This window comes from Camellia sinensis, chromosome 11 (assembly GCF_055761805.1).
Source record: "Camellia sinensis isolate YWXY chromosome 11, ASM5576180v1, whole genome shotgun sequence".
Lineage (NCBI taxonomy): Eukaryota > Viridiplantae > Streptophyta > Magnoliopsida > Ericales > Theaceae > Camellia > Camellia sinensis.
The window spans coordinates 154582454-154599653 of record NC_138971.1 but is presented as its reverse complement, the minus strand read 5'-3'; the positions used below and the strand labels follow the sequence as shown (position 1 = coordinate 154599653).

The window sequence follows — 17200 nt, the reverse complement described above, 5'->3', positions numbered from 1 at the left end:
CAACAAGGTGTACCACTACCAACATCATGAAACCGAGTCCAGAATACAACAGAACAGTAAAGGGACAACCGGGATCGCTATAATATCATATTCAATGCCTGGACATTTTTCTTGTGGTCTACAAAGTGAAAAGGATTTGGAGGTTATGGTTGGACTGACACTTTCTTGTGATATTCATCGTATTGATGTTTTTGTAAAGGGTTGTTCTTTGGGTGAAAGTTATATGATTTGTGATGGTGAAGCTAGTAGTAGTAGTAGTAGTGTTGTTTGTGAAGCTGATTTTTTGCCTTCATTTTATTCAAATCAACGGAGACCTTTACTCTCCGATGGGTGGGTTAATTATATGAAAGGAGTGGGACAAAGGTTTGCTCAAGGAGTTGTTGAATTTCGAGAAGCGTTGTCAAAGTATTCTATTCATTCCGGTTTTAATTTTGATTTTGTTAAGAATGATAAGGATCGTGTCACTGTTCATTGTAAGAGAAGGGCTGATTTGGGATGTTTATGGAGCGTGCATGCTAGAGTGGAAAATTATAGTAAAGCTTTTGTTATTAAACAATTTGATGATGTTCATACTTATGGATTTTCTTTTCGTACAATTAAACATGCTAGGATGACTTCAAGTATGATTGGTGGGCTAATTTCAAGTGATATTCGTAATAAGGCTTTGACATCGGTTAGTGAGGTGGTTTGTGATTTCAAGGACTATTATGGAACAAAAGTTTCTTATCGGCGAGCTTGGATGGGTGTTGAAAAGCAAGGGGTCTTGTTTTTGGTGACTATTCATCATCATTTGACAATCTTCGTTGGTATGTTGATGCCGTTAATGCTTGCAATCCGGGGAGTGTTTTTGTTATGGAATTTGATATTGATAGTAAAGGAAGACATTTCAAATGCTTGTTTTTCGCTTTTGGGGCATGTATTCATGGTTTCAAGTATTGTAAGCCTGTGTTGATGCTTAATGGAACTTTCTTGAAAGGAAGACACAAAGGTTATTTATTGGCTGCTACGGCAAAAGATGGTAACCAAGGTATATTTTGTGTCTATGTGTTATTATTATTGAAACAGTGATAATTTTATCATTTTTGTTACTGGAGAGTGCTGATTATTGAGTATGGTCAATCTATTAGTGATAAATTTATGTTGTATACTTTTGTTAAATTTTTATATTTATACAGTGATAAATTTATCTATGGCTGGTGCTATATGTTATATACTTTGTGTTTTGATTTTCTTTTTGTAATTTTTTTATTTGTTACTGATAACGTGTATATATATTTTGTTTGTAGGTTTATATCCATTATGTTTTGCTACTGTTGATAGTAAAAGTTATGACAGTTGGCATTGGTTCTTGTCAAAGTTATTACGTATTTTGACTCCGGAGAGGGATATTGCGTTTGTTACTGATCGACATGGAGGTTTGCTGAAAGCTTTAGCTGAGGTCTTTCCATTTTCTTCTCATTCTTTTTGTCTAATGCATTTGAAGACAATCTTGAAGACTTATTTGTCAGTGAAGAGTCGTGAATCTAAAGAGTATTTGCTTACTTTTTTTAGTAGATGTGCATATACTCCTACTATTGAGTTGTTTAATGAGCTATTTGAAGAATTTAAGGGTCGTTGTGGTCGTAGTGTTGAGAAGTTTCTTGAGGATTTGCCTAATGAGTGTTGGTGTAACGCTTATTTTCAAGGCAAGAGGTACGGTGAAATGTGCACAAATGCTGCGGAATCTTTTAATTCATGGATTAGGGATGAACGTCATTTGTTTTCAACTAGTCTTGTTGATGCTATACGGGTGAAACTAATGGTGCAATTTTCAAGGAGAGAAGTTGGGAATAAGTGGAATCGTTTTGTTTGTCTTTTTGCAGAGAAAAAGTTGGAAGAAGCTTTTAATGATACAAAAGCATGGATAGTTAAGAAATGTAGCGATGACATTTATGAAATCCAATTGGATCATTCAGTTATGGTTGATATTGGGAAACGTTGTTGTTCTTGTCGATTGTGGGAAATTGATTATTTTCCTTGCAAATATGGTTTTTGTGCTATAAAGATGAGTGGGAAGGATCTGAATTACTTTCTTGATGATTACTATCGTGTTAGTAGTTATTGTGATTCTTATTCACATTCTATCTATCTAGTTCCTAGTATGTGGAAGCCAAATGTAGTTGTTGATGATGACATTGTTTTACCTCCTCTTTGTAAGAGACCAGCTGGACGTCCAAGAATGGAGAGAATACCTTCTAAGGGCGAAATCAAGAGAATTGGATGCAGTAGGTGTGAAAAGATGGGAACTCATAATCGGAAGACATGTAAAGAAGCTTTGCTTTAGTTGTATTGATTTTAATTGAATTACTTTGTTTGAGAGTTGAGAGGTGTTACTTGCATTGAATGATTGAGTATTTTTGGAAAGATGTATCATTCTGGTACTTGCATTGAATGATTGAGGAATTTGTTGATCAGAAATTATATTTTTTGCTGATATTTTTACAGGATTAAGTTTCATAGATTTATATTATTTGATTTGGGTTAAATGTAGTTGCTGTTTTTGGTGTTTTATAAAGTAATAAATTTATCACTGGTTGGTTTGGACAAGTTGATGGATTATTTTTTTTGTAAGAATGATAAATTTACCATTAATGTGGTTCTTGAATTTTGTTATTTTGAAAAATGATAAATTTATCACTTATTGTGTGGGAAGAGTTGATGGTTTATTACATTTATGTCAGTGGTTGATAAATTTATCACTGTTATATCCAAACAAATGTTATTTTCTACAGTGATAAATTTATCATTGTCTGGAGTTATCTAGTTTTCCCAGAAAAAATTTCCACAATACAAAGGTGTAGATCAAATCTCTAGAATACAAATTGCATATCTGCTGTGTTAACTGCTTTAAAAAGCAAAAATTTTTAGATCAACTACCATGTTTATTTGGTTTAGCAACAAGTTCTCAGTCTGCATACTGTTTTGTGGTCACTTAGACGCTAGCTTTGGATGTTTGAGTTGTTTAACTGAAGTATCAAATGGTTTTGATTATTCAGAAATCACCAAGGATGGCATGTTCTTACATTTATTCTCAAAGTTGGGAATATCTACAAATTGTAACAGTATTTTAATTTTCAATTTGGACAATGTAATAGTGCTTGTGTTTTAATTTTCAATTAGGTAAATTTTTTATTATTTTTTATAGTGTTTTGTTTACTTGAATTGGGGAAAAAGAATGTGAGAGAGAGAGAGAGAGAGAGAGAGAGAGAGAGAGAGTCGCTGGTCTTTTTGTTTGAAAATTGGTAAATTTATCAGTGTTCACAGTGATAAATTTGTTGAAACAGTGATAAATTTATTAGGGTAAACAAAACACTATAAAAAATAAATTTATAAGTATAGTGACTCCAAACCTGTTATTACCCTTTAAATTCAACACAAATACTCAGATTAGAATCAATTTTTTGAATGAAATTTGGATAACAAGACTGATATGAGAAACTAGGTCTGGTAATGATATGGCTAAAAAAGACCGAATGTTTCATTGAAGCGAGATTGTAACAAGCAAGCATTGTCCATAACTTTGACATTATAACAACAAAGCACTGTCCATAACTTTGACATTGTAACAACGAAGCATTGTAATATTCATTGGAGGAAAGTAAGAACCAAAATCATCAAAATACAGGTAACACTGTAACAAGCTAACAAGCAAAATGTATGAAGTATTTACATTCTAACAACCAAATAAATCAGTGTTTCCTTTTGTTTTCTTCTATTCCAGATCTGTTGGTTATTGCAGAGGCAAGTCATCAATGTTTTAATCAGTTATTTGTCGTTGAGGAACTTGTTGGTCAGTTAAGAAGATAGTTAACATATGATTGCATTCTTTCTTGGAAAAAGTAGGCATTATGTTGTTATTGGAAACATATTGCCTGATGATGTAGCAAACAAGATTCCGCAATCAAGCTTGCAAAAACATTTTGAAAACAAAATATTATAATTTGGTTTTGTTGCTTTTTTTTTGTAATAACAGTGTTTTGTTATTCTGTTGAAATTTATCAGGGTGAATGAGAGTTGAGTTCTCATCCTTTATGTATTTTTCAATAACCTCTCTTTGCAACATATACATTTGTATAATTGTTGTATTAGAAAGTCAGTTGAAACAATTTTAACACCCACATCCTTTAAATCCTTTGGAGAGTGCATTTAATTCCCTTATTTTCATTTTGGGAGTCTTTGGAGTTATCGAATGTTGGTTTTGGAGGAGTGTAATCCGATTTAATCTTGTTGGGTTTGGTTGTTCGCGTTTGTTCTGGTCAAAAGTTCCTTGGAAACTTAGAAATTTTGCCTTGGGGTCGACACTAGCCTTCCCAAGTGTCGACCCTTGCATGTTGTCATGTTCTGGAAGTGCCGCTGGAAAATAGGGTCGACACCAGCCTTGGTGGTGTCGACACTTGCCTCTTGTTGCTGTCCACAAGGGTTGACACTAGTCTGGGAAGGGTCGACCCTTGTATATTGCAAAATCTGTGTTGTTGGTTGCTGGAAAATAGGGTCGACCCTTCCGGTCAAAGGGTCGACACCTTGCTTGTTGCACATATTGCTTTTCTTCCTTGAGGGTTGACACCTTTGCCCGAAAGGGTCGACCCCTGCGTGTTTTTTTTTAGATTTTTGGGCTGGTTTGGGCCATACTTTTGAGGGGTTTTGGGCCCATTATTTTATTGACTTTAGGGCCACTTTTTTACCACTATAAATAGGCTCCAAACATGTTTGATTTCACTTTTTCTCTTCTTTCCTCTCTCTCAAACCGTGAGCTCTCCTCTCTCTCTCTAAACACAAGCTTTTGGCACTAAGATCTCTAGATCTACTCACCTAGAGTCATTGTTCCACCATGGTCCTTTGAGAAAAAGTGTAGATCTCATCAAAAGCTTCTTTTTGGTCCGATTGGTTCATGGCTTCGTCGCCATTGATTTTTGGGTTGTCATCTCTTGGCTTCAAGAAGTAGGGGTTTCTAGTTCTCTTTCAATATCTTCGTCTATGGATAGATTTGTGGTATTTTCTTTATCTAAACACAAAAGTTTATATTTTTATGCATATTGTGATGAATCACGAGATTGGGGGTTGGGGTTTGAAGAGAGTTGGGATCATTTGTTGGGTTATTATCTTTGGTCATGAGTTTGGGTGTAAAAATAATAGAAGGGTTGGAATAAAATGTGTTTTGTGAAAAGGTTTAATTTCGCTTAAAAACCCTAAATTGATTCATGATGATAATTAATGATTTTGCCCAAATTGAAAGTAAAATCATGAAATTGAGGTATTGAATTATATATATACAAGTTTAATTTGAACTTTGGAAGTGTTTTAAGATTATGTTAAAAATTATCAAATGAACCCTTATTATGGACATTGTAGATCATATTATAAAGTGAAATGAAGATTGAGGAAAATGATTTATTAATGATATGGATGACATGAGCCTTGGGGTGAAATGATGAAGTGAAAGTTTAAGAGTTTACCTTAAATTATGTTGAATTGTGTTGATTATGTTGAATTGTGTTAAGTTATGTAGAATTGTGTTGATTATGTTGAAGTGAGTTGACTATGTTGAATTGTGTTGAATCATGGTGAGTGTGTTAAATTGTGTTGTGTTGGGTTATGTTGAGTTTGAATTGTGTTGTGTTGGGTTGTGTTGAGTTTGAATTGTGTTGTATTGTGTTGGGTTGTGTTGAGTTTAGGTTGAGTTGTGTTGGGTGGTGTTGTGTTGGTACTCGCGCGGGGAGTTGAAAAATGGTTTTTCGGTGCCAACGACCGTCCGTATCATAGTCGGTAAAAGTGGGGGATTGTTTTTAAAAATTGAAAAATAGTTTTTCTCGGTGCCCACAATCGTCCGTATAATAGCCGGTAAATGTGGGGGTGGTTTAAATTCAAGGTGCCCAATTGCCTTGTCTAGGCTTATCGTTGGATGAATGTGAGAAAATGATTTTGGGTGTCCACATAGTCTTGCCGTATTGTAGCTGGCGAAAGTAGAAAAATGTTTTTGGGTGTCCACATAGTCCTTCCGTATTGTAGCCGGCAAAAGTGGAAAAACGGATGGTTTTCGAAAATGTTTTGGGTGCCCACGTCTTGCCGTATGATAGCCGACAAATGTGGGGGATGGTTTTTAAAAGATTGAAAACGATTTTCGGAAAAGACATGGTTTTTGAGAAAATAATTTTTGGGAGTTTACTTCCCGCCGTATAATAGTCGGCAAAAGGTGGAATGTGCTATGAATTGGGGTGCCCGCTATCCCGCCGTATCAAGCCGGCAAAAGGTGGAGTGTGTTGTGACGTGTATTGAGGTCAATGATGATATATGTGACTTGTGATGAACTTGTGAAATTACCATTTGATGTGTGAATTGGTATGGAATGGAAATGCTTATCGGAATTATTTGAAACGAATGGATAATGAAATGGTAGCTGGATAAGGGATTGGTGATCAAGAACTCACCGGGTTATTTGTATCTATAAAGAAAACTTAAGAGTTTTGCTTTATGATTAATTAAGAAATTGAATTAAAAGAATTTATTATCCTAGTGATATATCAAATTATAGTTGGTAATGCAAATGTGGATGTGATGTAAGTGTTATTGGATTTCTATGTTAATAGAGAGTTATAGCAATAAAAGATCGGCAGGTGAGAATGGAGTGTATGAGGGTTGTTTTGAGTATTAGGGGAACATGAATTTGAGGTTATGGAGTTGTAATAAATTTAACTAGTAAAAGAGGAGAATGAGAATAAAAGGAAAAATGTTAAGATGGATATTTAATAAGAAAATTTTTGGAATGGGTTAATAAGTATAAAATGATGTGGTTCCTTAAACATTTTGTTTCCAAAAAGGATTTTTGGTTTTCTAATAAATAGGATGGTTTTGATGGTTAAAGGTTCCCCTTAAACTGTTCAAATAAATTTTGAGAAAAGATACCCCACGTATGATATTTTGAAATTACAAAATGTCACCTACTATATGGTATCACTCTGCATGCATGATCATTTCTATCTGTGTGTTGGGTATTGATTTAGAACTATGAGATTCCTACTGGGCATTAGTGCTCACCCTTGTTGTTTTTATCTTTTTACAGGAAGGAAGTGTGAATTCTGTAGTTGAAGATTTACGAAGTCCATAAGTCTGTGTATAATTTCGTTGTGGATGTGAAGAAAGTAATTGTTGTATTTTGATATTTGTATTTAATTATTTGTAGCTTCTCAGTAAGAGATTGGCATGTATCATTGTTATCATTGTATTCATTGAGAGAAAGAATATGTATTATTATGTTTCTATTACTCAAGTGTAATAGATAGTTGTGTGTATATATATATATATATGAAAAAAAAAAGGACCTAAATTAAAGGCTTTGGTAATGATTTCGAGTAGTTAAAATTTGGGGCGTGACAACTTGGTATCAGAGCTAACCGGGTTTGAAAACCTGGAGCTCGTGGGAATTGGTTTTTACCACAATGGGTTGGCTTCGCTTGGTGAGGATGTTTGCATGTAGGAAATAGGAGGTGTAGGACATTATGTGTTGCATTGTGTGAGCGTGGGTTGAGCTCCTTGGATAGTGCTTGTGGCCATGCTTTGAGATCTCTTTGGAAACGCGTCTGATCAACGTAGTTTCCAGTGGGAGTTCCTTGGAAGTTCCGGAAGAAGTGGTTGTCCTTGTAGACTTGACTCAATTATGTGGTTTGTTACTTAAAATTTGTTTATGCGTTGTGTGATTATATGTTGGGTTGGTTTTGTTTTGGTAGGAAGAGTAAGTGTCTTAGCGAAGGGTTAGAGTTCGGTCTGTTGATGTTAGATGTTATTGAGATAATGAGAGCTGTAAAGGAGTATAGTTGAGATGAGGTGAAATCTTAGGATGGTATGAGGTTGGTTTGAGATATGCAGAATATTCTGAAAGGCTTAAAAAGGGAATATAAGAATTGTGTTCCTTAATGAAGCAAGTGAGAAAAGGGGGTTGTGGTATTTAAGTGTTAAGTGACCTGATTAAGGCTTATATATAGAGTTCATGAGCATGAAGGAAACTTGATAGTTAAAGGCTAGGAGTGGTTCTTGAGGAGGAATGCGAGTTATAATTTTTGTAATGGGTGTTGTATAGGTAATGATTGTTTAGTGTGATTGGAATTGGTGTTGCCATATCGGCACAAGAGTGATAGGATTGTTGGGAATAGTACTAGTGCAACGTGTACTTGAGTATGGTGAAATTCTAGAAGTATGGAGAATGGTGTGTGGAACTCCATCTTGGAGTATTTGATTTAGGGAAACCTGTGGATGTTTGAGTGTCAAAATTTAAGTTTTATTGATTGGTTAACCAAATTGGGTGATATTGGAACTCCATCTTGGTATATTTTTTTCTCTTCATCTGTGTGTTTCAAATTGTTCTCCTATATAGATGAAAATTAAAAAAATGAATGATATGATGCAAATTTCAGAGATAAATTTCTCATAGCAAATTTTATCACTCAACTAGGCATAGTAAATTTATGATTGTTATAGCAAATTTTATCACTGAACTAGGCATAGTTAGCAAACCTGTCATTCTATATGAAATTTTATCACTGACTTAGCAAAAGTAAGCTAATAAAGTAAATATAAGACAAAATGTCTAATTCAATTTATTTTTACGGATAAATTTATCAATACAGAAACCTAATCAATTCTAGCCGAATATAAAGTAACACAAATAAAGTAAATATTAAACAAAACTCATGCACAGTAGACAAATAGAAAAACATTCACTGGATAAAGAATTTATTACTCAATTAGATATACTAAGGGAAATTTGTCACTTAATTAGGCAAATTAAATAAATTTATCACTGCATAAGAAAATCTATCATTTGTTTAAACAAAACAAAGGTTAGCATTGCATACCACAATATCTTTTAGCTCTTGCAAGGATGAACTTGCCAATTGCTGTCCCAAACATGTGATGTTCCATTTAGCAAATCTTGGGATTGCATTTTTGGCATTGGGTTTGATGGTACTGGTGTGTTCGCATATCCAATACTATTGAAGACAAAAAAATTGTTATAAACAAGTATTTAGTAAACGTAAATATTTTAGTTCATAAGTTATAAGTGAGATATTTACTTACCAACAGGACCATCACACATCCAGACACTTTATCAATTTGGTTGATGTTTCTTTCTATTGATTTTGTGAGCTGTTGCTTTGCTGCGTCGCACCAATCATAAGACTTCATTTTGTCAATATCCTCAAGATATTTCATGAACCCCCAACCAATTGTAGTGCCAGTACCAGGATATAACAAGAGCAAACAAATCAAGAGGCACACAAGCCTCACAACATCTTCTCTGTCTTGCTTCTTCTTGCTTCTCAAAAGTTTGGTTATCAACTTTTGGATTGAAGCACTTGTCATTCTATTCTCTCTTATTTTCCTTCTTTTTACCAAATCTATGTCATCTTTTCTTCCATATACAAGATGCATCTTCTTTTGTCCACATGCAATCCCAAAAATTAACTTGAAATCATTTCCTTTCAACTTCGGCTTCTTTCCTCAAATTTGAAATGTGGTTCTATCCATTTGGCATGTTTGCAAGATTTTTGCAACCACATCATCATATTTTATTGGAAGGAAGGAGTGAGTTTTTTTAATATTTGGAAATGCTCCTTTTCAAGTTTCGTGGTATTGAAGAATCTGATGAGGGATAGCATGTTTGAGCGGTACACATATTTTGCTTCACGGTCATGAATTTGATCACTTCTTGTTTTTCTTCCCCCTATTTTCTTCTTGCCTTTTGGTTTGTGTTGGTTTGGTTCTTGTTTGTTTTGTTGGGGCTTGGTTGTTGTTTCTGCTCTTTTCTGTTGTTGGTGTTTGGTTGTTCTTTCTTTTTGTTATCCTTGTTTTTGAGCTTCATTTACAGGTTCATCCTTCTGTTGTCTCTGTCTTTTCTTCCTTTCTTCTTGTTTGTTGGTTGTTTCTCTTGTTGCTGTTTCCTTTTTTTTGTCTTGTTATTTTTTTGTCTCTTTCTTGTCTTTCTCTTCTTGCTTTTGGGTTTTTGCTGGTAAAGATCTTCCCTCTGGCATAGATAATGTCATGAGAGAGCTCACAACATCTATATAAAAGAAGGATATTAATGAAGTAGGCAAACCATGCTAAATTTATGGATATACAACCAAATTTATCATTTAATTAAGCAAAGAAACACTGATAAAACTTGAATATATTCATAATTTCTCTGTGTTGATTTTGTTAGCTAGCAAACAAAATAATTCAATCAATGAAAGAAGAATAAGAAGAATTATGACAAAATTTATTATGTAATTAAGCAAACAAAGCTTATACAGTGAAGAGTTCTAATAATGATCAGCAAAACAGACCACTCAATTGAGTTGGGTCAGATGCATGTGGCAACAGTTGGGAAGGAATTCATTGCACCAATTCATGTGTGACATGTATATAAGTTGCTATTGTTTATTACCTTCAATGGATTGTTGCTGTTTCCTTATTCTTTCTTTTGCTTTTGCTTGTTTTTGAGCTTCATCTGCAGGTTCTTGTTTTTGATGTCTCTATCTTTTCTCCCTTTCTTGTTGTTTGGTTGTTGTTGCTGTTCTTGCAGTTTCTTTTTTGTTGCCTTGTTGTTTTTTTTTTTTGTTTTGTTTCTCTTCTTGCTTTTGGGTTTTTGCTGGTAAAGATCTTCTTTCTGGCATAGATAATGTCATGAGAGAGCTCACAATATCTATATAAAAGAAGGATATTAATGAAGTAGGCAAACCATGCAAAATTTATGGATATACAACCAAATTTATCATTTAATTAAACAAAGAAACACTCATAAAACTTGAATATATTCAAAATTCCTTTGTATTGATTTTGTTAGCTAGCAAACAAAATAATTCAAACAATCAAAGAAGAATAAGAAGAATTATGACAAAATTTATTATGTAATTAAGCAAACAAAGCTTATACAGTGAAGAGTTCTAATAATGATCAGCAAAACAGACCACTCAATTGGGTTGGGTTAGATGCATGTGGCAATAGTTGGAAAGGAATTCATTGCACCAATTCATGTGTGACATCTATATAAGTTGCTATTGTTTTTTTTACCTTTAATGGATTCTTGCTGTTCCCTTATTCTTTCTTTTGCTTGTGCTTGTTTTTAAGCTTCATCTGCAGGTGCTTGTTTCTGATGTGTCTGTCTTTTCACCCTTTCTTGTTGTTTGGTTGTTGTTGCTGTTCTTGTGGTTTCCTCTTTGTTATCTTCTTGTTTTTTTGTCTCATTGTTGTCTTGCTTTTCTCGCTTTTGTCTTTTTGCAGTGTAAGATCTTGTTTCTGGCCTAGATAATCTCTCACGAGAACTCGCAACATCTATATGAAAGAGGTATATCAATGAATTAGGCAAACCATGTAAAATTTATGGATATACGACAAAATTATCATTTAATTAAGCAAAGAAATACTGATAAAACTTGAATATATTCATAATTCCTTTGGATTAATTTTGTTAGTTAGCAAACAATAATTCAAACAATCAAATAAGAATAAGAAGAATTATGAAAATTATCCTAATTTATCCCTGAGGCAAATTCTTCCCCAAAAGAGATCAAATTTTGTTTAAGTTGGTGAGTCTATTGACTATTGTGTCAATCATCTTTTGCGTACATCAAATTTTTGCAAATGTATCCCTATATAGAAATGGAGATGGATGTGTGAGTGATAAACTTATCATTTGGTTTGGTATGTGAACCAAACTTATGAGTTTGTTTAATAAACTTATTAGTTGTATATTTATTTATGTATCTATTGTTACTATTATCTATACTATCTATACTATTATATTATGTCAGCCCCTATATTGGTTTGTTGAAACTTTTGCCATGTGGCATTTACATAATTTTAAAAAAAAACTAATCAAATTTTACTTGATGTCAGTTACTTGATGTCAGTTACTCTCTTATGGGGACAAACAGTTACAGAACCACACCCTATAGTATGGTTTAATTATCAAATCTATAAATTGGTTTGAGTTGTACAACAGAAAAAAGGTTTATCAGGGTAGATGCCTTGATTTGATGCACTTCTATTATAAGATAAAAGTATTGCAAGGTTCTATTTGTAGGTTACATCAACAACATGATTTGTATATTTAAGTTTGGTAAAGATCATTGAGTTACCAAAAGAGAGGTGTAGTTTATAATCGATCAAATATTAAACAAAAATCAGACAAAAAATTAGTCCATAAGGTGTAAAAAAATTGGAATTTTTGAGAAATTGGACATAGTGAAATAACCAAATAAAAAATAAAATAAAATATATCAAAAGAAGGATGCAAGTTATTATCAATCAAATATTAAACAAAAGTCACACAAAATTTAATGTATAAAAAATTACACACATGTAGTGTGTGCACCGTTGTAATTACTATTATATATGTGAACAACTCATTTTAATATGTTGAACCCACTGCCTACTTTAGTCTCTTGAGCCGACTCCCTCCGTTTTTGTTAACTGATTTTTTTTGTATCAAAAATTTTAATTTTTTTTTTTAAAATGAACCTAATTTTGAACTTGAAAACCAACACCCTTATTACTTGATCAATGAACATTTTACATATTCACAAGTTTTATTTTTTGAAAATGCCCTAATATTGTTGAAATTTGCAAGTTGTAATTGAACCATATCTAGGGTTTTTGAAAATGTGTTTGACTAGGGAGAGAAATAAGGGTTTCAGTTGCTTACGCTTTACAGGCATGTTTCCTCGAATTTTTTGTTCGAATCGGTTGATTTGGTGTTCGAATCGCCTGGGTTGTGGTCGTTGTTTTGACTGAGAGTGGAAGGGATTCGCCGATGGTGGAGAATGAGAAAAACAGGTGTTCAATCGCGCGAATCACGCTTTTGTTTCCCCTGTCTGGCAAATATATTGTGTTTGAATAGTACTTTTTTTTTTTTTTTTTTTTTATCGGTGATAAATTTATCAATGGCAAATATCTTGGTACAATAGGAAGATATTTCGAGTTTTGCAATTTATTTTCAATTTAAATTGTTCAACATTTCAGTTTAGAAAATGCTTCAGCTTTCTGATATTTATATTCATATGAAATATAAACATATTATATTTGGTATTGAAAATAAAATACTTGTAATACTTATTAAAAAAAAATTAAAAAAAAATTAAATTAGCTATCAACTTAAAATTAATAAAACTTGATTCTTAAATATTAGTATTTTGCATTGTAAAATTATAGTAGGATCTTTCAACATTCTTGAGCTCATGTGTAGTTAAGTACAAATAATTTTTTTTAATTTTTTTTTTACAAATGTATTCTAAACATTGAATGTAATTAAGTACAAAACATTGAATGTTTATAAACATTGAATAATTTTTTTTTTTTTTAACAAATGCATTCTAAACATTGAATGTAATTAAGTACAAAACATTGAATGTTTCATTGTAGCAAATTAAGAACCAAAATGATCAAAACAATGTAATACTGTTTATGTTTTAATTTTTAATTTAGGTAAATTTTTTATTTTTTTTATAGTGTTTTGTTTACTTGAATTGAGAAAAAAAGAATGATATATATATATATATAGAGAGAGAGAGAGAGAGATTTTACAATAGTAGTGTTTTTCTTTTTTTTTTATCAGTGGTAAATATCTTGCTACAATAGCAAGATGTTTTGAGTTTTGCAATTCATTTTCAGTTTAAATTGTTCAAAATTTCAGTCTAGGAAATGCTTCAATGTTCTCATGTTCAGATGAAATATAATACATGAGAACGTTCTTGAGCATTTTATAAACATGAGAACACTCTTAAGCATTCTTGAGCATTTTAATAACACCTAATTCTTAAATATTAATATTTTGCATTGTAAAATTATAATATGATTTTTCAACATTCTTGAGCTCATGTGTAAGTAACTACAAATATAATTTTTTTTTTTTTTACAAATTTATTCTAACTATACTTATATCTTATTTTTAAAAATTTTACAATGATCAAAACAATGTAATAGTGTATGTGTTTTAATTTTCATTTTAGGTAAATTTTTAATTTTTTTATAGTGCTTTGTTTAATTGAGTTTGGAAAAAAGAATGAGAGAGAGAGAGAAAGGTGCTGGTTTTTTTGTTTGAACAGTAATAAATTTGTCAGTGTTCACAGTGATAAATTTGTCAGTGTTCACAGTAATAAATTTATCAGTATAGTGATTCCAAACCTGTTATTAACGTTTAAATTTGACAGAAATAATCAGTTTATAATTAATTTTTTGAATGAAATTTGCATAAAACCAGACTGATATCAAAAGCCAAATATGTTAACAATATGGATAAAAAAGACTAAATGTTTCATTGAAGCGAATGAAGAACTAAAATAATCAAAATAATGTAATAGGGTTTGTGTTTTAATTTTCAATTTAGGTAATTTTTTTATTTATTTATAATGCTTTGTTTAATTGAGTTTGGAGAAAAGAGAGAGAGAGAGAGAGAGAGAGAGAGAGAGAGAGAGAGAGAGAGAGAGAGAGACGTGCTGGTTTTTTAGTTTGAACAATGATAAATTTATCAGTGTAAACAAAACACTATAAGAAAATAAATTTATCAGTATAGTGACTCCAAACTTGTTATTAACCTTTAAATTTGACACAAATAATCAAATTATAATCAATTTTGAACTGAGAGAGGTGCTGGTTTTTTTGTTTAAACAGTGAAAGATTTATCAGTGTTTACAGTGATAAATTTGTTGAAACAGGGATAAATTTATCAGTGAAAACAAAACACTATAAAAAAATAAATTTATCAGTATAGTGACTCCAAACCTGTTATTAAGCTTTAAATTTGACATAAATAATCATATCATAATTAATTTTTTGAATGAAATTTGCAAAAAACAAGACCTATATCAAAAGCCAGATCTGGTAACAATATGGTTAAAAAAGACTGAATGTTTCATTGAAGCAAATTTGACATTGTAACAACTAAGCATTGTAATATTCATTGAAATAAAGTAAGAACCAAAGTGATTATAATCTTTGTTTGAAATTATTCAAGCATTGCTGTCATTGTGTATTGTGTCCCAAAACTCCTTGTCTTCAAGCACCGCTTCTATTGCCTCATCAATGATTTGCTGGGTGTCTGTCTGTTGGTTAGTCAACAAAGCATTTATGATATCTGCGCTGATTTGCTGGCACTGCTCATTTGTTAAGTTGGGAAAGATGTCTTTGTTACAGACATATTCTCTCATGAGGTAACAAACTATGACACCACAATCAAGTCTACGATGACATTGGAAAAACAAAGTTAGTAGTCATCAATGATAATTTTATCAATGGAATGTGTTTTTGTTTTCAGAAACTTACAAATGATCAACTTGTTGGGGACAATTCATTGCAATTTCTGTTTCTTCATGAAACTTGTTACCTTCAATGAGTTTGGGATTGTGATGTTGAAGGTATTTTTCAATAACCTTTCTCTGCAAAATATATTAATAATTAATTGGTGTTTGACAAATAAACGCATAATAAAATTTGATATAGACAAGGGGAATGGATGATATGATAATTAATTGGTGTTTTACCACTTTGTTTGCCTCATTTAAGTAGTTATCTGTTTCTGTGCTTGGTGTCATTGAATTGTAAAACTTCCATGAGCCATTTTCAGTATCGAGTACCAATAACGTCTAATGCTTTTCATTAAAAATTGGGAAAAGATGATATCTTTCCTTGACAGCTTCTAACATCAGTTTGTTCAACAATTGATTTGTTTCTGCCTCATCCTTTGTGGTGAACAAATACTGTGTTTTGTAAATATATTAGTTTTGATTACAATGTAATTCGTTAATGGTAATTTTATCACTATAAGACTGGATGAATGGGAACTTATGCACTTGATGTAGACAAGGGGAATGGATGTTATGGTAATGAAATATATATATATATATATATATGTAATTTACATGGCATGATGTAGTAAATATATATGTTGTTCCTGCTTGCGAGCTGAGGCTGAACTTTGGTTTCGATTGCTCTTCTGTCATTAAGATTTCCTTGTATGCATTTATTGCCTGTTTTAAAAACAAAAGCAAACAAGGTTAATGAGAGAATTATTATTTGGTATTACAATTGATATATGCACAAATAGGGATTTGATTTTACATTTCCAGAAAGTTCTTCGCATTTGACTATTTTGTCAATATCATCCATGTACAAATAGCTGCCTACTTCCTTTCCTTGTAAGATTGGATAACTGCAAATGTGAAAACAAAATTTATCACTGTATAGAAAAATTTGTTGCTCAATTAACGAAACAAAGGTTAGGGGAACGAATTGAGCATCAAATTTTACTTGATGTATCAAATGCGAACAATGAAATGAAGTACAGAACATAAACTCAAATGCCTAAATAATTTGATACCATAGATGAGACACCATGAAGATTAGCAAAATATATCACTCTACCAAACAAATTAAGTAAAATTTATTACTATGTAGCAAATTGTATCACTGTATATCAAAATTTATCAATGAATGAAGTAAACAAAGGTTATACATTGGTAAATGCATGACTATATACTAAAATTTAGATTCCAAATTTGGAAATTTTAGGACCAAATCATGTTCTTACTTGCTGGTTTTTGTTGCCCAAAGACTAGTGAGTTTCATCCTTGATTTCTTTGGCAATTTTTGAAACACTGGATAGGAAGTGTCAATTTGTTTTGTTGGGTGTTGATGTTGTGTCTTCTCTTCTTTGCTGGTCTTTGCATTTTTTTCAACCATTGGTTCTACTTCATCAACTGTCTTGTTCTGTTTTGGTTGTCTTTTCGTTATGTACCAAAAATTTGGATCTTTGTGCTTTTTTCTTGTTTCTCTATTTTTCACCCTTTTTATCATTGAGCCCACAAGAGGCGATGTTTTGGGAGTGATGGCTTCAACTTCAACCGCGATTTGTTCTTCTTGACTGTCCAGGTGGAGATTTGATTCAACCAACATTGCAATTCTCTCATTAAGTAGCGCTATTTCCACATCTTTCACTTTCATTTGTGTCTTTCCTTTCTTGCTCTGTTCTTCCATTTGTTTACTGAGCTTCATGACTTGGTCCTTAAGCTCATCATTTTCTGCTTGGATTCTTGCCTTCTCCATTTCCAGCCTTTGGATTATCAGGACATTCTTTTCTAGTTTCTGAAAGGTATGTTCATTAATTTTGACATGGTAGATATTGTTTCATAGGCAA

At 32.2% G+C, this 17200-nt stretch overlaps 1 protein-coding gene and 1 long non-coding RNA gene across 2 annotated transcripts; one reads left to right on the top strand and one right to left on the bottom strand.

Moving 5' to 3' along the window:
- Positions 1-343: 343 nt before the first annotated feature.
- On the top strand, positions 344-2323 carry LOC145802786 (uncharacterized). The gene is made up of 3 exons (XM_082895570.1): positions 344-806; positions 878-1027; positions 1287-2323. The coding sequence occupies exons 1-3, from the start codon at positions 344-346 to the stop codon at positions 2321-2323; spliced, it is 1650 nt and encodes a 549-aa protein (XP_082751696.1).
- Positions 2324-15331: 13008 nt separating this feature from the next.
- On the bottom strand, positions 15332-16220 carry LOC145803308 (uncharacterized). Its single transcript, XR_014345415.1, has 3 exons — positions 16126-16220; positions 15927-16034; positions 15332-15443 (listed from the first exon to the last, which is right to left on the bottom strand). It is a non-coding gene; the product is annotated as an uncharacterized LOC145803308 (long non-coding RNA).
- Between the last annotated feature and the right edge of the window lie 980 nt (positions 16221-17200).